Source organism: Peromyscus leucopus, chromosome 4 (genome assembly GCF_004664715.2).
Source record: "Peromyscus leucopus breed LL Stock chromosome 4, UCI_PerLeu_2.1, whole genome shotgun sequence".
Lineage (NCBI taxonomy): Eukaryota > Metazoa > Chordata > Mammalia > Rodentia > Cricetidae > Peromyscus > Peromyscus leucopus.
The window spans coordinates 111602368-111627506 of NC_051066.1; the positions used below are offsets into that span (position 1 = coordinate 111602368).

General features: G+C 40.7%; 1 protein-coding gene across 2 annotated transcripts in view; it reads left to right on the top strand.

The window, feature by feature from the left end:
* The window catches only part of Plcb1 (phospholipase C beta 1), a 701254-nt gene that overhangs the window by 597149 nt on the left and 78966 nt on the right, over positions 1-25139 (top strand). For both annotated transcript variants that reach the window (XM_028884530.2, XM_028884531.2), the window contains exons 27-31: positions 1502-1682; positions 18407-18483; positions 18584-18673; positions 19526-19583; positions 20184-20270. In XM_028884530.2, the coding sequence (XP_028740363.1) occupies positions 1502-1682; positions 18407-18483; positions 18584-18673; positions 19526-19583; positions 20184-20270 (493 nt within the window). The remainder of the gene's footprint in view (positions 1-1501; positions 1683-18406; positions 18484-18583; positions 18674-19525; positions 19584-20183; positions 20271-25139) is intronic.

A 25139-nucleotide genomic window follows, 5' to 3' on the forward strand; every position in this document is an offset into this window, starting at 1 on the left:
AACAGTGAAGGGGAAGTTTGCTCTAAAATATCTCCTAAGAACTCCAATTGAGTGATGCAGACATTCATTTGTTTATTCACTTTTACACCATATGCTGCAAAGTCCTAATAGCTATTTTCATGAGAAAATAACATTACAGGAGATATGTATATGGATGGACATCCTATGATGTCTGAAGATGCCATCATGTAGAGGAAGCCAGACAGGGCTTCCAAAACTTTTCTGATCTGCTTGCATCTCTCTCTCTCTCTCTCTCTCTCTCTCTCTCTCTCTCTCTCTCTCTCTCTCTCTCTCTCTCTCTCTCACACACACACACACACACACACACACACACACACACACACACACACACGTCTTAGATAAGAACCATGAGCCACATGTGGCTATTAGGCCCTTGAAATGTGGGTCATTTGGGCTGGGGGTATAGCTCAGTGGGGAAATCTACATTTAACCTGGGCAAGAAAAAGGTACATTTTATCAGTACTATGATGTGCTCAAACTATGGATTACACAACAGATTTCTTGGAGTCTACTGTAAAACAAAGATAAAATAACTATTACATCTTTTGAGTTCTTCTAATTTGTTAGATTAACATACACACACAATTATTATTTTGCATCCAGGGCTTAACATGTAGCTAAAATGGCACTCAAATTCACAATCAACCTGTTTCAGGCTCCTGAATGCTAAGACTACAGGTATTCACACCATACCCATCCTATAACATATCTTATTAAAACTAGTATCACTCACTTCTTTTTTGAAGATGGCTACTAAAAGTTTTAAATGGCATACACAGTAAAATACCATGTGCATAGCTCACATTGTATTTCTGCAGCACACCACCAACTTTTGGTGCAGTTTCTGTCCTTGAACACTGAACTAAACTCTTAGCCTCTGAGAAAAGGAAATATCGGTCAGATATTCTACTTCTCTGATTAAACAAAGTTTGCATGTTCTTCCAAGAGAGAAATGCTTTCCCATTATCAGATCACCCAATGATTTTTTTCTAGTGGCATTGTAATGGCTTGAACCCCGTTTTTATGGAAGATATAGAACATTACCATGTAGTTATTTTTTAGACTGTCCCTCAAAATAGCAAAAAAAAAAAAAAAAAAAAAAAAAAAAAAAACCCAAAAAACAAGTGAGATCTGAAGATGTGTCAGGAGAAGCCAAGATCTTCAGGTTCTAGCTATATGTTCCTGCCTTCCATCTCCCTAATGCACAAGTAGATCCTACATGTTTCTCAAAGTAGTCACCAGGCATTGTGTTCATTACATCATTTCTCATTCATCCATCATCTCCCCTGAGCACTCCATATAATGTGAAGAGCAATTTACTCAAAGATAGTTTTCTATCTGGATGTGGGAGTCTCACCTTCTCCTTCTAGTGGCTTAGTCTCTTCCCAAGACCAGTGACCCTGAGAGGAGTCATTCCAGAACCTTCCAAGCACCTGTTACCACCTGCTTAGTTCCTGAGCTAAGCTCTGTGTCTTTGCAGATCTGAACCCAGTAGCCCTGACCATGGCTCATCTGCCATTGAGCAAGACCTCGCTGCCCTGGATGCAGAGATGACCCAGAAGTTAATAGACTTGAAGGACAAGCAGCAACAGCAGCTGCTTAATCTTCGGCAAGAGCAGTATTACAGTGAGAAGTACCAGAAGCGAGAGCACATTAAACTGGTAAGCCGAGGGGCATGGGTTGTGTTTGTGCAGCTGCAGGGCTTTTTGGAGGAGCGAATGTTTGCAGCTCTCAGGTGACTCAAAGGGCACGTTTGTAGACATGAGTGGCACCAGTGTGGCGAATATAGAGACCACTCTGCCCACCACACTAACACTTCCCGAATGCTTGATAAGTTCCTCTGTTCCCTCCATGGAGCTATGTTTTGTTTTGTTTTTTTTCCCTTTCCTGGCTTATTTTTGGATGTCAGGTTATCTTAGTTTCCAGGGATCTTTGAGATGGTACAAGGAAGTAAAAAAATTTTTTCAAAAATGAAGCATCTGCTGCAAGTAAATTTTCCTTTCTACTTCTGAATATCAACGAGCTTTTCAAGAACCAACACAACAAACTCTATACTGCCCACTGTCCTGTTCTTCCTTCAAAGCCTCAAGGCTACCTGTGAAAGCAAAAGACAACCTCTTTGTTAATGACAAGGTGTGCCTGCCAAAATATTTTCTCTTGGATTCTGAAATTCTTGATACTGTTTTTGGTGCTTTAACCAATGATAGAGATATTTAACCTTTAATCACACACAGAGACACACACACAAAGTGAATTTAGTAATAAAATACTAGCCTTGAAAACAAGCAAATGCCAAGAACAAACGAAATGAATAACCTTGACCAAAATGAGTAGTATATTGAGGAAATGGTTTCATAGAATTATCATCTCTTTGCTATGAGTCTACACACATAAGGAAATTTACTGTGTATGAAGAGACAGCCTATGGAAGTAAAGCAATAAATCCACAGGAATCTGTTTAAGAAGTATTAAGGAAATTAAGATAAATTGAGGAAATAGACTCACAAATATAGAATGATGTAGACAGCTGAAGTTTTCTTCTAATCTGACCAGGAGCGTATCCGCCCAGCAGGCAGGAGCAGGGAGAAGGGGCATGTGACCCTTCTCCCTCTCCTTTTAAGAGGTCACATACAGTGGCAGGAAACACCGCCTCCTTCGGGCCCTATAGCCCAAGGTCATGGTGGAACAAATACCACTACATGGGAGGAAGAAAATCTTTGCCAATTATACATCTAAGAGCAAGTTAGAATCTATAAAGAAGTGCACAGGGCAAATACATTGAATAGACAATTTTCAAAAGAAGATATATAAATGACCAATTAATTTTTTTTAATGTTCAGCATCCTTAGCTGTCAGGGAAATGCAAATTAAAACTACTTTGAGATTCCATTTCACCCAGGTCAAAATGGCTAGAGTCATGAAAACAAATGACAATGAATACCAATGAGGATGTGGGAAAAGACAAACTTTCATGTGCTGCTAAGGGAAAGGTAAACCAGTCCAGCCACTATGAACATAAGTATTGAAGCTCTCCAAAAACTAAAATTAGGATTACCATATGACTCAGATGCCCAGAGGAATCTTAATTCAATGTATTCAGAGACACTTGCACATTCCTATTTATCATTGCCCTATTCACAGCACTCAGTAGATAGGAACTAGCCAAGATGTTCATCAGAAAAATGAATGGATAGAAAAAATGTGGTAAATATACAGTGTCACTAGGCCATAGAGAAGAGTTAAATTGTTTCACATGCAGTAAAACGGGTATTAGTGGAGATCATCATGTTAAATGAAATAAGCCAGACTCAGAAAAACATATCACATGTGCCATCTCACATGTCCAATCTAGATTTAAATACAAACATGTGGCATGAAAACAGAACAGGGACTCTAAAGGGGGAGGGGAAAGGGAGAAACAAGCAAGGTTAACAGAGAAAGAGGTAAAATACCCTGTTTCTCTCATAGACAGGAGCTGGATGTGTGAATGAGCCACACACATAGACATGCATGAAAGCAGAAGATACTGTTTGAGAGGAAGGAAAGGACCAGCTAGGGGCAGAGAAGAGGGATGGAGGAAGGGAGGAGGATTGAATCTAAACCAGACACAATGACACACGTGTGTGAAACTGTAACAGTGAAACCCCTTATTTTATATGCTAACCTAAACTATTGAAGAAAAAAGAAAATGTACCGTGTAATAGGTGACTTGTTATAATGCTTTTGTCCTCACTCTGGATCCTCCATGACAGTATAAAATTAAAAAGTCAGAATCACATGACTAACCTATCCAAAATCATATTCTACTTGGTCAATTATTCTCAACTTAGAGCATAAATCAGGATCCTCTGGAAGGCTGGTTTAAAACCCAGATGGAGGTCTTGTTCTGAATCCTGATTCAACAGGCCTTCTATAGAATAGGCTGTTGTTGATAATCCTGTTCTAAGAACCTTTCTTTGAGGACCTGGAACTTAAATGTGAAGTTCACGAAGATCTTTTAACAAGCTCCACAGTTGCCTTGGTGATGGACTACTGAAATAAGATGGAAGCTGTAAAAGGCTAGACAGATAACTCAAAAGTTCAGAGCTCTGACTGGCCTTCCAGCAGATCTGGATACTGTTCCCAGCACCCACATCATAGATTACAACTGCTTGTAACGCCAGTTCCAGGGGATCCAATGCCCTTTCTGAACTCCACTACCACTGCATGCACACAGTGGACAGATACACACTCAGGCACAGACACATACACATAAAAATTGTAAATTATTATTTTTTAAAGATTGAAACAATAAAAGAACGCTTAAGAAGGGACTGGGGGTTAGGCGGAGAATTGCCTTGAAAGACCTAAGAGAGTCAAAGTTCATTTTGATAATGTATGATAACTTGCCTCCAGCTCTAACCACTACTATCCAATCTTCTCCAATAAGCTGTGCCTAAAACTCCAGGATATAACAATGAATACACTAGCAGTGTGTTGAACACTCACTATTGGGCCATATACTATGCTAAGCCATTTATAGGAATCATCATTCTGATTGATCCTCAAAAAGCACTCATTAGTTTTTGGTATTGTCAGCATATTTTCCATGTGGTGACTTTTCCAAGGTGTTCTGACTAAAAAGTGGTCCATCTGTGATTTGAACATTGGCCATCTGTCCATAGAGTCCCTGCTTCCTAACTACTGCATCAATGTCTCTCCTACTTCACATTGCAGGCCAATGCCATGATGAAGGGATTGCTTTGTGTTTATTGCTCATGCAGAGTATGCACAGCCAAATATTTAGTTTTGGTGGCTGGGATTCTCTCTCCTTCAAGAACGTTGTCTCACATATCACATAAGAGGCACAATTTCAGTATATGCATAGATAAGAACAACTATCATTATAATCAATGTCATAATTTTTATCACCTCAAAAGGAAAAATCTATTTCATTCATGGATTCATTAAATAGTTATTCGTATTACTATTTGCTAAGTAAACATTTCAAACAAATATTGGATAAAAATGGCAACAACAATCCTAGCCCTTCTGGAGCTAACCTTCTACCAGGGAGGCATAGATCATAAATACAATGAGTTAGCAGTATATTTTGTATATTAAGTAGCAAGAAGGGATCATGAGAAAGATAATATTAGTATTGGAGGGAAAAGATATTCAGGGCTGGAGAAGAATGAAGAATGTGCCTGGAAATTTTAAAGAGACTTGTCAGGGAAAGACTGACATACTGATTGATGAGGCAACATTTGAGTCAGGAGCTGAACAGTTGGTCCAGGCACATGCACGGAAGAGAGTTCTTCTAGAAAGAAGTTGTGGCATGTGAAGTATCTGGTCTGGATCTTGAAAGAATAGCAGAATGGCTCCATGTAAGGAAGGTTATACAGTATTGAATAAGGCAGATGGGATATAGGGGAGGGAACCCAGACCTGGAATTTGGGGGACTCCGTCTCTTGTGTGTGTCCTCAGAGCAGGATAGGTGCTGTCAGAGGGTGTGGGAGACACCACATGGAGGAACCACACTGAAGAGTGTGGAAAGCAGCTGAGTCCTGTTTGCTGTGGGGTGGGAAGAACCAAAATCCTGGGAGAGGTGGAATGCTAGAATACGTGTGTTCACTCCCTTCTGCTGAAGAAAGAAAACACCTAAGCTGTAGAACTAGAGTAAAACAAACATGCGTATGTGTCTCCAGATCAACACAGCCCTGTCAGGTCCAATGTCAAGCAACCATCTCAAAACGCTCACTTCACCACAGTGTTTGTGAGCTGGGATGGAGTTCGGGTAAAACCACTTATGAAGGCTTTTGTTAAGAAGGCTAAGACCCAGACTCCACAGATTTGGAAGCTCACAGCTTATTTCACGGCCATTTGGCTTCCACAGTTCACACTCCGTCACCCTGTTTCCAACACGAATAGCACACTTTTCAATTCTAAATGTAATGACTGGAGATTGGTCTGCTCAAGAGCCTCTGACTGAAAGCTGGCCAGGGTGACAGTTTTTTATCTTTGGTGGTGAGTCTGAATGATGAGTGTGTTACCCAGGCTAAATTAGACAAATTCAAGTATAATTAAAAAGTCAGCAGGCCCCAGGTAAAAGGGTCATAAGGAAATTTAAACAGAAGTTATTTCATCTCCTAAAATGGCTTTGGGGTTACAGTTCAGAGATTAAGAGGCCATGACATAAATAAAGTCCTAAACAAATGTTCACTAAAAATAATAACATTAGCACAACATTCTGATAGACAAAAATAAAGTATACTTAAGGAGTGTGTGACATAGAATTTCATTGTGCAAGGAGGTCCAGCCACAAGGATTTCTATGTAAATACTCAAAGTAGAAAATCTGAGAGGGAAAAGTACATTGTCATAAAATGAACCTGCCTTCCTAGGGGTGGTTTCTTTCTTTATTTTTTTGTAATATTTTTTTTATTAATTAAATTTATTCATTTTTTTATGTCCAGACCACAGTTTCTTCTTCTTCCTTTCTTCCCACTACCTGCCCTGCCCCCCCAAATCCACACCTCCTCAGAAAGGGGCAGGCCTCCCATGGGCTTCAACAAAGCATAGCATATCAAGTTGATGTAGGACTAAGCTCCTCCCCTGTACTAAGGCTGGGCAAGGCAACCCAATAAGAGGAATAGGTTCTTGGAAACCAGCCAAAGGATTAGGGACAGGCCCCACTTCCACCACTAAGAACTACACATATACCTCAAGCTACACAACTGCTGCACATATGTAGAGGGCCTAGGTCTGTCCAATGCAGGCTCCCCAGCTTTGGGTCTAGAGTCTGTGAGTTCCTATGAACCTAGGTTAGTTGTGTCTGTGGGTTCCCTTGTGGTGACCTTGACCCTTCCCCTAGCTTGTACAATCCATTCTCCTGCTCTTCAACAGGATTCTTCAAGCTCTGCCCAGTGCTTAGCTGTGGATCTCGGCATTTGTTTCCATAAATCACTGGATAAAGGCTCTCTTATGACAATTGGGGTAGTCACCAGTCTGAAGCCAATTCAGGCTACCTATCCACTATTGCTAGGAGTCTTAGCTGGGGTCATCCTTGTACATTCATGAGAGTTCCCCTTGCACCAGGTTTCTACCTGATCCCAAATGCTCCCCAATCAAGATATCTCTTTCATTATTCTCTCCCTCCATCCTCCCCACCCAACTCAAACCCTCATGTCCCCCAGTTTACCAAGGAGATCTCTTCTATTTCTCCTTCCCAGGGAAATCCCTGTGTTACTAATGGTAGTTTCTCAGCCAGGTCCTTGACTTACTAATTTCATTAGCTCTGTTTTTTTTTCTATTTAGAAATTAGAATATATATTTATTTATAATTTTTATACTTTTATACAATGTATTTTGACCATATTCTTTTCCGTCCCCCACTCCTTCAAGACCCTACCCACACAACTTTCTCTCAGAAAACTAAGCCAGGCAGTGGTGGCGCACACCTTTAAAACCAGCACTCAGGAGGTAGAGGCAGGTGGAACTCTGTGAGTTCAAGGCCAGCCTGGGCTACAGAGAGAGTTCCAGGAAAAAGGTGCAAAGCTACACAGAGAAAAAGCCTGTCTTGAAAAACCAAAAAAAAAAAAAAAAAAAAAAAAAAAAAAAAAAAAAAAAAAAAAAACAAACAAAAAAAAAAACCCTAATAAGACAAAGACAAGACAAAAAGTCAAAAAGTACACACACAAGAAAATGGAGTCTACTTTGTCTTGTCCAACTACTCCTGGGCAACCATTCCTTTCCCTTTCTAGCAAGTAGCAACTACAGCTACTAGCTTCTTGGTTAGAGGAAGGTCTTTGTGTCCACTTGCCTTCTCAGTGCTGGGATTTTGTTTGGTTTGAACCTATGTAGTCTTGTGCATGCTGTCAGTCTTCACGAACTGTGGCATCATATGTGCATCAGTCCTGTAATATCAAGAAGACACTGTTTCTTTGAGTCCTCCACCACTCTGGCTCTCACACTCTTTTTCCCCCTCCTATTTAGCATAGATCCACAAGCCTTGAGGAGAGGGATTTGTCAAAGACATCCTGTTTAGCATTGAGTGGCCCAAAGTCTCCCACTCTCTTTCCATTGTTCAGTTATGGGTCTTTGTGTTAATTACCATCAACAACAAGAAGCAGAAGCTTCACTGTTAAGAGTTAAGTGATAAGCCAGGCGGCAGTGGCGCACGCCTTTGATCCCAGCACTCAGGAGGCAGAGCCAGGCAGATCTCTGTGAGTTGAGGGCCAGCCTGGTTCACAGAGTGAGATCCAGGACAGGCACCAAAACTACACAGAGAAACGTGGTCTTGAAAAAAAATTAAATTAAAAAAAAAGGAGTTAAATGATACTCTGATCTATAGGTGGATAGTGTTATGTCATTAGTAGTCTTTTTTTCTATTATCCTTTTAGCAGAATAACAGTAGATTTTCAGCTAGGGCCTATAATTTATCAAGTCTTAGGGTTTGAATACTTTATACATCATGTATGAGTTCCATATCATGAAAGGGCCTTTATTACTCCTATAACATTAGTGTCACTATTGCACAAGTATACCTACAAACCCTGTGTTTTGTAGCTGGGTGATATTGATGATTAGTTTTCTCCTCTGATATCATGCAAGTACCTTCCAGTACCATGAATGCTAATTAATCATTAAGGTTAAAGTTCCTAATTTGGTACCAGCTCAGTTTCTCCATGGTCAATGACATAAGTAAGTTGTGTCTTCAGCAATGGCACCTTACTATCAGGTTGTGGAGAGTAACCAATAGCCTTAGCTACAGCCTGTGATGTTTGAGGGTGGGGTCTATAGATCCCTATGGCCAAAGACTCAACAAGATAAAACTCATTCCTGGTAGAGGAAGTTTTACTTGATAGCATAAGATGTCTAGTTGTCTAGTTGGGGCGTTGTTTCCCCCATTATATGGTGTCTCCATTTAAATTCCATATATATGTATGTGTATATGTATCTTAGAAAACTTCTAGGTGTCCATGTGTCTTTTAATGTTAGTTGTCTCTCCCCATATTCCCTCCTCTACTCTGCCCTTCCATCTCCCTCTCCTTTCAATCTTCTTATTTTAGTTTCTCCTTTATCTCTTTATAACACTGTACTATTTACCCTTCCTTCAAATGTCCCCTCCTCCCCATTGGTTCTTTACTAGCTATCTAACCTGGACTGAAAGTCTCTCAAGAGTTCCTAACTTCTTTTTTATTATGTTGGTTAAGCCAAGTCATATAACTTGGCAACATTTAGAGAAACAGACTCTATGTTGTTCTGAGCAGGTGTAAAGCACAATGCAAAGTGTGAAAGCAAGAAAAGGTAGAGAATTGGAGCTAATTTTAGAAAAAAAATGTGTGCATGTTCCTCATAGTTTGCATGTTAGATTTCATAGAACAACTCATGGAAATTTAACCAAGTGGCTAGAATATGGTAATAATTCTTTACCAAAGATAAGTTGCACAGGATTGAGGAAAGGAGAAACGGCTTGTGTTTTCACATATGTACCTTTTAATAAAACTATTTCACCTCCTTGTTGTCTGTATCACCATTTCTAAAACAAGAGGTTTATACAAGAATTCTTAGAAAGTCTCCTTTGACTAAGATGTTAGTTTCTCTACTTTCTCTTATATCATAGGATGTAGAAATGACTCACCTCCTACATATACTAAAATAATAATGAGGCTATTTAGTTTAAAGCAACAAATTGTTCAACCTTGGTTTTTCTTCTTCTTTCTTCTTCTGTACACAATGTATATTGTCTTGATGTATTTTAAATGTTGCTAATGACTATTTAGGAAAGATTAAAGAAAATAACAATGAACAACAAAACCCAAAGACAAATCAAGGAACAGCGTTTGTTTGAATCGACATAAAGCAGCTGGAGGAGGAAGACATTCTGGTGTAAGGAAAATTCCAAAGTAGAATCCACCTGAGGGGCCTTTTAGCTTTTAGGTTTTAGCATCCTGGAATTTCAGTAATTATTGCAATTCATCTGTCAAATGAAGAATGCTGAAATGATATGTTTTGCATTTAGAAAAGGAATGACTGACATAATGTTTATCTCCATGGACAGCTCCCCTGGGCTTGCCTTCCAAATGGACCATAAGGCCCATGATTTATAAGCAAGTTACAAATAAGACAAAACTTTATCTCCTCTAGTCAGACTTGTATTGCTAATTTTCTGAAAACATCTATTTTTCAATAATAGTTATTTCAGGCAACTAGTATTGATTTCATTTATTCTGAAGTAAGTGGCCACTGTGGCTTTCAAAATAATAAGGCCAAAGAGCTGCAATGACACAACCCATCATGTGTCACTCAGGCTGCAAAACAGACCACAGTTCTTTGCACCAAAATTACTAGTTTATAAGTAGTTTTGTAGCCTCATAGAAGGCTAACAGACATATCTTTAAGGAAGCATATCATGCTGTTTCATTCACATCTCCCAAAAGTGGAAGAAGGCACTTAATGTGGCATAATTTCAGAGTGAAAAATAATTTAAAATGTTAGGATTTTGTTGGATGAAATTCTTTACAATAAATAGGAGTGTTGGCCAGATTTTCAATTTTATTTCTTTCTGAATAACAGAAATTTAATCTAAGGATCATCTAAATATTTAAGTCCAAACTGAGGGTCTAGGTCTAATTCAGAGCACTTGGTTGTCATGTATGAGTACCTGGTTTTGATCCTAAGAACTGCAATAAACACCAAAGCATTTAGATTCAAGTAAGTAGGTATAAATTAACTTTAGTTTTATATATATATAATGATTGCATAGGTATGAAAGACTGTCTTAAAGAATAATTAAGATGGCTACCTTTTCATCTAAAACTTTCTTTTCTGAGATGAGAACAAAATTAATGAAGAAAGTCAGCTATCTGTGGACATGGCCCCCTTTGCTCATAATAAGACTGTATGTGATGCTGTAGATGTTCAGCAAGGAGTTGCTGGATACATGAATGAAGATTTCTCAACTCCAGTGGCCAAGACACCCCAGAGTAAACATCTACCATGTCTTCAAATTGTCATGTTGTGTTTGGCCTTTGGATCACTAAATAATTAACCTTTGTTGTAGGTTCCTTCTTTGTAGAAGTTGACCAGTTCACAGTGAAAAGTCACTAGAGGGGCTTTGATGCTTAACAAGAACTAATGAAAGAGACACTTCTCAGGGAGTTGGTGAAAGAGGAAGGGACCTGTATGTTGACGCTGTATTTTGTCCATTTCCTCAACCGTCTTTCTCAGAGAGACTACAAATATGATCATTTCTGTCCGTACATCGTTTATTCTCTTTGATTCAGCATCAGGGAATTATTTTCTTCTGTGGAAAAAATTTCCCTTCCTCCAGTGACTAAATTTAGTTCAGAGTTGAAAACAAGCGTGAAATTCTGTTCTCTAGGGCTTTAGTTTTGTTGTTGTTTGTTTGTTTTTTTGTTTTTTTGTTGGTTTGGTTTTGGTTTTTTGATTCTTTAAATTGTTTGGACATTTATCTAGGGGATTGCCATGAATAGTAAACAAATAAACAAAGTAAAAAGATGTGTATTACTTTGAGAAAAGAGGAATTATATCAAAAGTTAAACTTAAACATCATTTGCAGAATTCCAGATTACCCATGTGTATTCTTGGTTCATTTCATAGGAACTCTAAATCTTTGTTCCATTCCTACCTATAATTGTTCTTTCCTGATGAGGCTTGTAACTAACACACTTAACTCCAAAAGTTAATGCCCTCTGCTCTTAGGTCAGTGCTTACAAAGTCAGTACTTCAAAAGTGCTTCTGTTACTATGCGGACCACTCCTTGGGGTCATGTGTTCACATCTCATGCAATGAAAACTTTGGGCCAAAACTCAATTTCCTTCATCTCATTTTGGGAGCTGTGGAGAAATTTTTAGGGTTTGTTATCATTAATGTTTGTTTGTTTTTGTCAGGTTTATCCAGATTGCAAGAACTAGAAACTTACACTGGACTAACTTGAGTAATAATATATACTAGAAGAAAATGAACAGGATACAATCATGTAAGAAGTATTATAGAAATCTAAGGAGGGGAACTGACAGAGATCTATCCAGAAATAGCCTCTTGTACTTCTTGTAGCCCTCCTGTGATTGTTCCCACTTTCCCCCTTTCTCTGTTGTTTCTGGCTAGTCTTAGTATCATCTTACTCAGAATGGTAGACAAGACAGAGTTTTCATTTATTTCTCCATTGACCTGTAGGTGAATCTTGGGGAAAAGCCTTGGTAGGGCCATATGATTGGTCAGCCGTGCTACCCTTAGAGGAGTCACACATAATTAAACCAATGATCTCCTTGATCAATTACTTTGGCCAAAAGATGGAGGTTGAAGTATAGAGCAGTTCCTATGGTAGCCAAACATGAACCAGAAAGCAGAATAAGCCCTACAAGAGAGACAGTCCTGGATGAGAAAGCACAGATGGGCCCAAGCTTTCTCTTGATGAGGTAGAAAAGAGACTGTAGCTGACGTTTTCCTGGTTCTGCCTGGCTCCCACGGCCATGTGGCCACTTGGACCCAAGTAAACACACAGAGGCTTATATTAATTAAAACTGCCCAGCCATTAGCTCAGGCCTACCACTGACTAGCTCTTACATTTAAACTAACCCATAGTTCTTGTTTATGTTTAGCCACGTGGCTTGGTACCTTTTCTCAGTTCTGACTTCACTGTGTCTGGCTGGTGACTACTGACTCAACCTTCCCTTTCCCAGAATTCCCCTCTCTGCTTATCCCACCTATACTATACTTCCTGCCTGGCTACTGGCCAATCAGCATTTTATTTATCAACCAAATCAGAACAACACACATTCACAGCATACAGAAAGACATGCCCAGCACTTTCCCTTTTCTTTTTTCTTTTCTTTTTTTCAGAAAGGAAGGTTTTAACTTTAACAAGAGATCTATTGTGTATGCACATATATCATCTCAAATCCAGGCACTAACAAACCTGTGATAGTGTGTACACTGCCACCTGGAACTTAATTGGGCAAACTTTAAATAGAGATAAGAATGGTTGAGGCAGAGCAACACAACCCAAGGTAGCTCTACAATCATGGGGGTGATCTCTATTTGTGCTGACTTGTTCACATGGGAATATCACTGAAAAGGTAGAATAACGTGAAAAAAAGGGTATGCACAAAGGTCTGTGCAGACAGTTCTGGAAACAAACTACTGCCTTGTTTATTGAGGTATGATGAATGCCGAAAAAGAAAATCTGCAAGTCGAAAAATTATCTGGGGACAGGTCCAGTTAAGTCTTGGAGACATTTAAGAAGGGAAGATATTTAGGCTGGAGTAGAAAAGCCAAAGAAAGACTCCAGACAGGAAAGAGATGCTGGCAAGGTAAAGACTGCAGTTTGTAGACATGTGCAAAAGGGTTCCTGTTACCAGAAAGCTGTGTGGTATGAGAAATTCACAGGTGTCTGTGATTTGCTGGATGTTTTCTACCCAAGAGGGTAGTGTAGCATGAATCTTAAAAGTTCTTATTAATGAAATCAAACCTGAGCCAGATATTGGGGTGAATACTGGAAGATCAGAGAGACAGAACAAGCCACAGCTAACCTCACCTGGCCAACTTCTCAGATGGTCTTGTTTCCTCAGACTGGAAGCTTCTGTGTCCTCATATCCAAATGGCTCTCAGCTGAACTGCTGCTCAAAAGCCTGAAGCTTAACCAGCCAAATGCTTAACCAGGCCAAATGCTTCTAGTTTCTGGTCCTCGTGTCTTATATACCTTTCTGCTTTCTACCACCACTCCCTGAGATTAAAGGCGTTTGTCACCATGCCTGGCCGTTTCCAGTGTGGCCTTGAACTCACAGAGATCCAGAGAGATTTCTACCTCTGGAGTGCTAGGATTAAAGGTGTGAGTGCCACCATTTTCTAGCCTTTGTATCTAGTGGCTGTTCTGTCTCTGACCCCAGATAAGTTTATTAGGGTGCACAATATTTTGGAGGAACACAATACCACCACAGGGTAGGAAAGGCCTTGTATACTTCTGAGCTGAATGATGACTCCTAATAAAAAGGAAAAGTCATGTCTCCAGGGAGAGAGGAAGTCTTGGCTTACTTATGCAGATGCTGAGATGGGAATGTGGTAAAGCATCCACAGCTAAGGTTGATCAGGAGATAGGTTCAGATCCGAACTGAACAGAAGCCCCTAAGAAAGCTGAAGGAAGGAATAACTGTGGTAATTACTGTTGACATTGAAGAACAGATTTCTATGTGAGAGTAGTTACCCATTCTATGAAGTTTAAAGTAATTATTCCCAAAATGTGTGCCAAGGTACCCTCAGGCACAACACCAAACTCACAGAGACACTGTGAGACAGTTTTTATTTTTTATAGAAACAGGAACATCTGTTGGGAATCCTATGCAAATTACTAGCATTAAGCTGTTTGGACCTTACAGCAATTCCTCAAATTTTTTTTTTAGCTTAAAAGTATCATTGGAACAAAACATCACTGAGTTTCTAAAGGTTCTGTGAACCAGAAAAATTTAGGAATCTGTGAAATAATTAAGATTCTAAGAACTGAACCATAAGTTCAGCAACAAAGAGGGTTTTTAATGAAAGATGAGGTGAATTCCAGTATTTGAAGCAGAATTGAGGCAGTGTTTTAGTTTGCTTTCTGTTGCTGTGATAAAACACTGGCCAAAGACAACTGGGGAAAGAAAGGGCTTGTTTGTGTGACTTACATGTCCCAAGTCATGGTCCATTGAGGGAAGCCAAGGCAAGAACTCACTCAGAGCAGGAACCTGGAGGCAGGAACTGAAGCAGACACTGTGGAAGAATGCTGCTTCCTTGCTTGCTCAGTTTTCACTGAGCAGGAGCAGCACTGCCTGCAGAGGATTGGACCCTCTCACATCAATCATTAATCAAGAAAAATGACGTACATGCTTGCCTACAGACCATTCTGGCAGAGGCATTTCCTCAACTGGGATTCCCTCTTCCCAGATGACTCCAGCTTGTGCCAAGTTGACAAAACAAATGAACAAACAAAAAACCCACAACGGGTGGTAAGGTTGAAGAGGTGAGAAGGGGGTCACTGCAGTGCTGGGGAATCACTTGTCTTTCTTCATTTGTTTCATTTGTTTGCCTTGTGGTTTGTTTTGTGAGACAAAGTCTCACTGTATGCCCAGGCTGCCCTTGAATGGCTGACCCTCTGTCTTCAGATTGCTGGGATTAAAGGCACAAAGCAATGAATGGACTCACTTATCCAATTTAGAACTAGAACGAAGGAGAGTAAAAGATAGAACAAGAGTTCATGGGAGGATAGACGGAAATGTGGTTTTTGCACAGAGGGAGTTTATCCTGTGCAGACAGGACATTTCAGAGAAGACCATGAAATGCTTTTTCAGGTAGAGAAGACATAAGGGGAAGAAGTAAAGAAATGCTATTTGGGATAAAAAGACAAACCAAATTACGGACCTATGATATGGTATACGGTCTGTCAAGAATTGTGTGTATCTTCCCAGAGCTGTCTAAACCACCCTGGTGACAAAGATGAGGACATTGAATTTGAAGTAATGAAGAGAACGCAGACCAAGTTCCAAAGACCTTGAGACAGAGGCCAGACAAACTGAAATGGCCTCTTTAGTGATGTCAGTGTCTTCCTCAACAGTCCAGACAGGACTTCTCAAATTCCAAGGTGCCCACTTTGTCCTGGGAATCCTGAGGAAGTGCAGAGCCTGAATTATTGGTCTAGTGGAGGGCCTGCCAGTTTTCATTTCTAATGTGTGTCCTTGTCATGCTGGAGCTGCTGATCCTAAGACACATGAGTAACAAGATCAATTCGGATGAGTCATCAGGCAGGCTTCTAGAACAGTGCCAGGTCTATAAGTAGGTGCTTGATCAATATCTGTTGGGTTTGGGATGAAATGAATAGTTCCCCACACAGTGGGAACAACAAAAAACAAGTTCACAGTGTCTGAGGACGAAGAGCCAGGGAAAGCCTGGGAGACTGTGGTATAGCCATGTTTGAGGACTTTGCCCAAATTCAAGTAAATATCAGAACTAAGTGGGTGCAAAGCCCAGGGGTCTCTAGTTTAGTGGCTTTGTTGGCTGATTGCCAAAGTGCTAAGGGTGAGGAGAATAGGTAGGAAGAAAGCAGAAAATGTCAGCGGATGTTGAAATAATCCGGAAAATAAAATATTCTGGGATTGTGTGGATGAGAGATGAAAATACAGAAAGGGAAATGTAACTGCTGTCCAATTCAAATGGGTGCCTGTGATACCCCAGGGACTACCAAAGCACCGAGGAGGTCATGAAAACACTCATTCTCAGGCCCAGACACCAGATACGTACAGTCCATAAGCCCAGGAACAAGGCCTTGCAATCTGCATTCTTCAGAAGTCTCCCCAAGAGAATCTGATGTACCCAAGTTGAGAATCTCTGAGCAATTTCTATGAAACACTTAGGGCAAATAGAACAGGAAAAAGGTCCTCTATGGAAAGGAGTGAAGTAGTGAGATGACACTTGGTGTGGGTCCCTATAGAAAAAAAACAACAGCATTTTACATCTGGACAGTTTGATAAATGGCATGGAATGAAGTATGATTTCCTCAATTGTGGCAGCCATGCTCAGGCAGTCTTTTTTCAAATGATGAAACAGGCATCCTGTGGCCCGCATCCTCCTTGATAGCTATTCAGTTCTAACCCACTTCACATACAAATGCTCCAACTTTCATGTTTATCATGAATGAACATGGCTCTCTCTAAACTGCTGAAATCAATGCTGGGATTACAGACAGGAATGGCCACATCTGCGTTTTAATATGGGTGCTGGAGATTAGAGCTCAGATCTTTATGCTAGAGAGTAAGAGTTCTACCTACTGAGTAGTGTGTGAGTGTGTGTGTATGTGTGTGTGTGTGTGTGTGTGTGTGTGTGTGTGTGTGTGTGTGTTTCTTCAAGACAGGATTTCTCTTTGTAGCCCTGGCTGTCCTGGAACTCACTCTGTAGACCAGGCTGGCCTCGAACTCATAGAGATCTGCCTGGCTCTGCCTCCCCAGTGCTGGGATTAAAGGTGTGTGCCACCACTGCCTCGCTCAAAGGACTTTTTAAAAACACCTTCTGAAACCACAATGGAGAGCAACATCAGACAGAGGTGAAGACCCCAGGATGTGGAGCCTATCTGAATTTATTTTACAACATTTAAAGTGTTCTAAATATTATAAACAATCTGAATTATTTAAAGTACACAGAAGGGTATGTGAATATTACAAGTGCTACACCATTTAGCACAAGTCATCCATGGATTTGGATAAATGTGAAGGATTCCAAGACCAATCCTCCGTGGATCTTGAGAGATGACTGACTTTTTACTGTGATAAATACTACTTACATAGTACTAATCAGCTCATCTTGCTCTGTATGTTTTTGGGCAAAAACATATAGCAGTAGGGCCTCTCAAAGAAAGTCCCTGCCATATGGTTTATACTCCGGTGAAAGAGTTGAAGTTTTTTGCTCCACCCACCCGAGGTTCCACAGACTCTTAGGGTGGAATAAAGAGTGAGGGTTGATTGACATGAAAATTGACTTTCACGTAATTGACAAGCATTCATTGGGCATGTTGAGAACCATATGGAGTACAAAGGATACAAAGATACAGTTGCTACTGTCTTGAATTTTGGTTTGATAAGAAAGTGGATGCAGAACAATACAGCTGCTCCATTCACACAACCCAAGCTTCAACAACAGCACAGAAAAGCACTCCTGGTGTTCTTTATATCAACTGAAGCTACCCCTGCAGGAACACTACATCCATTTCTGAGATAGGTAACTGATGTCATCCTAAAAGCAAGTCGACAAGAAAAAAAATATAGCCAGAAACCAGAATTCTACTGCACTGCTTTTTATAACTTCCATATACGTAGTACTTATTATTTTATTTAAGCTGCACACTACCTGCCAGAGGTAAACGTAGCAATGACTTAATTATAATCAAGAAAATGTTGGTTCAGAAAAGGTAGAGCTTTGGCCCAAATCATGCCTTTAAAGCTTATTACCCCTCCCTCAGCTATATCCCTAGTCCCCAATTAATACTTTTTATATGTTACAGAAGAGAGGTAAAAACCTAGGTCCACACTATTAGCTGAGTTTTCACTGAGCCATGCTGCAGGAACTGGAATGGTAATCTACTGAATTCAATTCAGGTCAAGGAGAAAATCAGAATATATATATATATATATATATATATATATATATATATATATATATATATATATCACAAACAGATAATGTTATCCTTTAGAACCATGTCCTCCTTGCCAAAGTTAGATAGATTCTGATGACTTTAACAGCAGCTTGATGTCCACTGCAGATTGTCTGACTCCATGTGCTAGTGTTTGGGGTTGGAAGGGCAGGGACAGGCCTGTATCTGTGATCCTAGAAAACACCAAACTGGCATTTTCTCTCCCCAGCTTATCCAGAAGTTGACAGATGTTGCCGAGGAGTGTCAGAACAATCAGTTAAAGAAGCTCAAGGAAATCTGTGAGAAGTAAGCCTGCGTTCTCTCCCACTTGTCCTGAATAGACATGAGTGCATGGATTACAGATTGCTATTGGGTTTGTCTGATTTTTCCCCCATTCTAACTTCAGAGAGAAGAAGGAATTAAAGAAGAAGATGGATAAAAAGAGGCAGGAGAAGATAACAGAAGCCAAATCGAAAGACAAAAGCCAGATGGAAGAGTGAGTGGAAAGTAGCCCCCCTCCCTACCTGGAATGATGAACTGTTGTTGTCTGTTAGAGAACCAGTGTCTTAACCAAAGGCCCCTTGGTAAAGTTTCTCTACTACCACGTGATTCCTGCCTTAGTCACTGTTCTACTGCTGCGGAGACACCAGGACCAAAGCAACTCTTATAAAAGGAAGAATTGGGGCCTTGCTTACAGTATCAGAGGGTTAGCCCATTATCATCATGGCAGGAGCATGGCTTCACTCCAGGTGATGGAGCAGCAGCTGAGAGCTATATCCTGATTGGCAAGGAGAAAGAGGGATGCAGAGAGAGAGAGAGGGAGGGAGGGAGGGAGAGAGAGAGAGAGAGAGAGAGAGAGGGAGAGAGAGAGAGGAGAGAGAGAGAGAGAGAGAGAGAGACCCAAGCTTGGCCTTTTGAAACCTCAAAGTCCATCCCCAGTGACACACTTCTTTCCAAGCCACACCTCCTAATCCTTCTAATCCTATGAAAGATTTTCACTCTTTGGTGACTAAGCCTGTGAGCCTATGCAGGCCAGTCTCCTTCACACCCCACTACAATCTGCACTGTAATGTTTTTACAATGAGCTCTCAATCAGGGTCACTCTGGGCCTTTTAGAAAAAATGTGAAGTGGTCCCTTTTGGGAAATGGCTAAGTACTCATTCCCAAAAGTTGTTAGACAACCTTGGGAGCATCTAATAAAAACAGGGCCTATGCCTGGAGACACATACCACCACTGCCCCCACATACAGGTTTTACCTTCCTTTCAACAGCTATACAATGATAGTAAAAGCATAAAAGACTGGAATTCCAGCTGGGTTGGTATAATCTGTGGCTCATTTCCACTTAGGGAGAAGACAGAGATGATCCGGTCCTACATCCAGGAGGTGGTGCAGTACATCAAGAGGGTATGTCTGTTCACCCCGTCTCTTTTGCAAATGTCTCCTTTCCAACCGCCAGGCTTGTTGTGAACTTCTAGGAGGAGATCTGTGCCTTGCTGTGTCTACTCGTCACCAGCACTCAGCTGCTTTGTGATAATTCATAAAAGTGCACATGTTCTGGCTATTGAGAAGTATATGTATAAAAGAGTGAATAAAAGGACTATAAAAATGGATGGGGGTGAATCACTGCCCAAGTTAGGAACCCTAAAAAAGTGACACAAAAGGGAGTTCCCAAAAGATCCCTTCATTGTTACTAACAGTGATAAAGGTGACATCCACGTCCAGGTCAGTCTTTAAGCTTTTAGAAAATTTGTGTTATGGAAATTTTCAGACAAAAACAAAAATGTGTGTCCACCCATCACCACCTCTTGCTGCCCTGGGTTCCCCTTACCTAGCTTCAAAGGGCAATTCTTTCCTGGAATACCAAATAATTGATGTCGTAGACTTGAAAAACTTTGGGGTTTTTTTTGTTGTTATTTTGCTTTGTTTCTTGTAACATGCATAAAAGCTTTATTTCTTTATTGTTTGTTTCTTAATATGACTTTTCTTCCGGTAACTTTCTTACAGTTAGAGGAAGCACAGAGTAAAAGACAAGAAAAACTCGTGGAGAAACACAAGGAGGTCCGCCAGCAGATCCTAGATGAAAAGCCCAAGGTAAATAATACTGGACATTTGTACACCCTTGGCTCATTTGCTTTCCATGCAGTAAAAATAGCATCTCCTGGTTTACCTAAGCATGTTGCACAACTTCTCAGGTCAATCCTTCCGTGTAAAACTAATCATTTTTGGTGGTAGTAACAATACAGCAATATTCTGCAAATATTCATCACCAACTGGCACTATCTAAAAAGTATGAGTGCGTGGAACCCTCTCCACAGATGTGGTTTTCAGCTAGTCTGATAAGTGGCTTGGGCAAGGGATTTTTAATCTAACTAACCAACTTCATCTTGTAATGCTGTGATATCCAACTCTGCCCAGCAGAGGACACCCTTCACCAAGATGGCCATGATCTTGACCCAACAAAATCTTCCATAAAGCAGGAGGAAAAAAAAAAGAAATTTCTTTGCCCCCATAGCAACAGCTCATCAGTGCTGTCCTTTAAATTTTTATTGTAGCTCAGAGTGTAGCTCAGTGGTATTGAGAGTGCTCGGCATGTACAAGGTCCTGGGTTCAATTGAAAACAACAAATCAGAGCGGATTGTGCTTGTGGCTTATTGAAATTAGTTGGCTATAGACATCAAGTTGAATGAACTATCTGTAAATCAAGTATTTGTAGGTTAGCCAACAGCATTCAGTTCTAGAACGTTCTATTCATTTTCGTTTATTGCTGGATGTTTTTCTCTGTTTAAAAAAAAATGTGCTTTTTAGGTTTGCCTGCCTTTTAAGCTACAGTTGAAAATACAGATTCTCAAAAGTATTGCCATTCCATCTAAGTGCTTATTGAGTATGCAGAACTCGAGTGTTAGGTTTATTTACTTGTATGTATTTTCCCTAGTTGGCTTCGGAGAGGTTCCTCATACCTAGCTCTAAAATCATTTTCTGAATTATTTATGCTCTTCAGCCTTCATGTTTATTCTGTATGATAGTCACTTAATATTTGTTATCTCTAAAGATTTAAGGCTTAGCCATATAAATCCTCAAGCAAGAATTGATAGTTACTTTGTATATTGTTAATTCTTCAGTTTCTCCTGTTAGTATCCAATTCAGATCAGCTTAGCCAGTGGCTCAGGCTGCTTATGCTAATACAGTGAGATACAGTTTAGTGTAACTTTAGAAATTGCCATACAGTAGTCTCCCTTTATATTGCTAGTCTCACTTTCTTGAGTTTCATTGCCCACAGCCATTCATGGTCTAAAAATATTAAGTGGGAAATCCAGGGAGTGAACAGTTCATGATGTCCTAAATTGCACAACTTTGTGGCCAACTGATGAAACCTCAAGGCACTGTTTCAGCCACTCTGGGTGTGCACTGTCCCTCTGTCCAGCACAGCCACACAGCAGCCCTCTCTGATGCAAGATTCACTATCTGGTGTCACAGTGTTTTTGACCCCTTTTTACTTTATAATGGCTCCAAAGCACAAGAGTCATGATGCTAAGGAGCCCCTGAGCTGAGGACATTAAATGGCAGATTAGCTTTGGCATTTTGTGGCTTCCGGGCATATTGGGGGAGGGGGCACTGTATTTTCTTTCCAGAATCTATCTTACTCATGTGCTCAAGTATTTTAAATAACAGATCCAGATTTGACTAAAATTTAAGAAAAATATGAATTAGTCAGAAGTATATATATTCAGACACATACATTTTCAAGCTCAGCATCTAATGCTGGATATGTCATCACTTTCTATCCTGGTGTAATAAGATTTGTTTATGGCGAGCCTCATAGCCAGTTTTAGACCTCTAAGAACCCTTCATGACAACTACTGTTACTTTCAGTTTTGTTTGGCTTCTGAGCGTGTGTGTGTGTGTGTGTGTGTGTGTGTGTGTGTGTGTTGTTTCAACATTGTAAAATATTTAATCATAGATCAAATGTAATGCATATATGTTAAAATTATCCAATTTACTTTAAGTAACTCATAGATATTATATGTATGTTCATTCATATATGTGTAGGTGCCCATGTGTGCATGCGTGTGGAGGCCAGAAGATAATTCCTTACATGCTAGCTATGTTTACTGTTTGAAACAGGGTCTCATACTAGCCTGAAACTTGCGCAGTAGATAAAGCTGACTGGCTCGGGACTCAGGGGTCCATTTGCCTCTCTCACCGGTGCTGGGATTGCAAGAGTATGGCACTACACGTAGATGTGTTTATGTGTGTAAGCTGCACAGATTCAACTCATGTCCTCATGTTGTAAGGGAAGCACTGATTGAGCTATCTCTCTAGCCCTCGGTGTGTGTGTGTGTGTGTGTGTGTGTGTGTGTGTGTGTGTGTGTGTGTGTATAAACTCAGATTCCTTCTCCTTCAGCTTCCCCAGTGCCGGGAGTATAGACGTATACTACCACACGTGTGACTGGTCTATGTCACCTTGATTAAAATCAAATTAAGTGAGTAGTTTTGAAGCACCTTAAACCTTCTTCACTGGATACAACCAAACATTAACGTGACTAATAACCTTTGTCAACTTATCTGTCAGAGTCCAGTTTTCCAGAAAATCAAATTAACCTGCCTAGCTTCTTCACATGCATAGAAAATCCCATTAACTGGGGGCTGGAGACAGAAGACTGAAAGATCATGGCCCACCTGGGCGATATGGTGAGGCCAGGTTTCTAACTAACTAACTAGATAAATAATTATCTTAAACAGTGACAACTTCATAAGTGGCAATATTACTGTCTGAGTAGTGTCACAGTTCTAAGGATGGAGGCACAGTTCTAGGGATGCTGTAGGTACTGTATTAGTAATTTTCCTGTTGTGATAAAACACCATGACCGAAAGCAACTTGCAGACGAGTATATTTTGGCTTGCTATTCCAGAGAGAGAGAGAGAGAGAGAGAGAGAGAGAGAGAGAGAGAGAGAGAGAGAGAGTGCAATAATGGCAAGGGAGACAGGGCAGTAGGTGGCTGGAGCAAGAAGCTGGCTGAGTGTATCTCCACCCACAGGCAGGAAGTAGAGAAAGAGAGAACAGGAAGTGGGTTGAGGCTTTAAGCCCTCAAAGGTCACTCTCAGTGATGTACTTCTACCAGCAGGGCTCTATGTCCTAAAAGTTCCGCAATCAACCCAAACCGTGGTACCAACTGGGGATCAAGTGTTCCAATACGTGAATCTGTGGGGGACACTTCTCATTCAAACCACAGCAAGTGAGAAGCCAGTTCTGGGGATGGGTAGCCATTTCTAGGGATAGCTGACCACTTCTAGGGATGGTTAGCTAGTTCTAGAGACAGGCAGCTGGTTTAGTGGCTCAGCAGCCCCCTGACAGTCAGCATTTTCAGAATTTCAGTGTTGATGTTTGCTGCCCTCAGACTTTAAAGCGATGACAAGATGGCTGCTGAGGCTCCCACATCATCATCTTATGTAGAACCATTCAAAAGCAGAGAAGGAAATTCCTCCGACTTTATGCCCTTCTTAGGATTGGTGGAAACCTTCCAGAACCCCCAATCCCCACTCCACCCCCTACCCCCACCCCCCACACACAATAGATTTCTCATCTGCTATAATGGAACCACATTCTGGTTCCTAAAGAAATCACAAGGAAGAGAGTGTAATATTTATGACTGCCTTAGAGTAACTAGGACTCATTCACAGAGGTGGAGAAAGTTTAGCTCCTTGGTTCTGTGGTCGCCAGAAACCAAAACACAACTGATGCTTTCTCATCGAATACTGAACAAATAGTAATTGGGGGTGGTGAGCAATTTGTGCTACAACTATGTATTTAGAGGCTTTTGTTTCTTCTTTCTTGGCTCCTTAGAAAAGATCTAAAGTGTTCCTAGGAATTCTTAATCGTTCTCTTGTCTTTATATCTTAGTGTAACTAGGAACCACAACACACTTTCTCTTTCATCTGTGAGGCTGTTCTTGTGGCCATCATGTTGTAAGTGGATTTGAAGGTAGCCCTTGAAGGTTGTTGGTTCCATGTCAAGCCAAATCATTTGTTGAAGGGTGTTCTTTGAAGCTTAAGAATGTGTTTTTATAGCTATTACTTTGATAATAAAACAAGAAGTCACATGTGAAGTCAGCCATGGTAGCTCACATCTATAATCCCAGCACTTGGCAGGAGGAGGCAGGGGGATCAGGAGTTTTTTAGGTCATCCTTGGCTCCATATCAGGCTTGAAGTGATACATGTAAGACACTATCTCCATCAAAACAAAGTGAAACAAAATCAATCACATGTAGTCATATTGTATGATACATAGCAAACGAAAGAAAAGGATAGCAGAAGCAAGAAGGATGTCAGTCAGCGGTCTGCCTCTGGGACACAATTCCAGAAATGATCAGCTTAAAAGGGGACAAGGTTTATTTCCACTCACAAGCTCAGAGGTTTTAGTCCCATGTTGTTTGGCCCTGTTCCACTGGGCCAATAGTAGCACACCATGTCTTGGAAATAGTACATGGCGGAGGAATTGTGTTCATGCTCAGCAGCGAAACCTGAATCAGCGAGAATAGACCTGAGTCCCAATGTTTTCTTCAACGGCAAATTCCCAGTGAGCTCATGTCTTCCCACTAGGTGCACTTAAAAAAAAATGAGACAGGGTCATTCTGCAGCCTAGACTAGCTTAAAATCGCAGTGGTCCTCCTGCCTCAGCCTCCACGTTACTGTTTAAAGGTATGTAAGGTACCATGCCCAGCCAGGCCTCACCTCTTAAAGGTCCCACCAACTCCTTGGAGCACTTGGTACATACACCAAGCTTTTGTTCATGGGCCTCTGGAGGACACTTCAGATCCAGACTTGCAAGCAACAGAAGTAAGCAGTGAAGGGAAATGGCACGATCAGGTGTGAGATGGGAATGGAAGCACAGGACACCAAATGTAGACTAGGAAAGGCCAGGGTGACTGACAGACCTCAGTGCTCTGTGACCGTGGGATGTG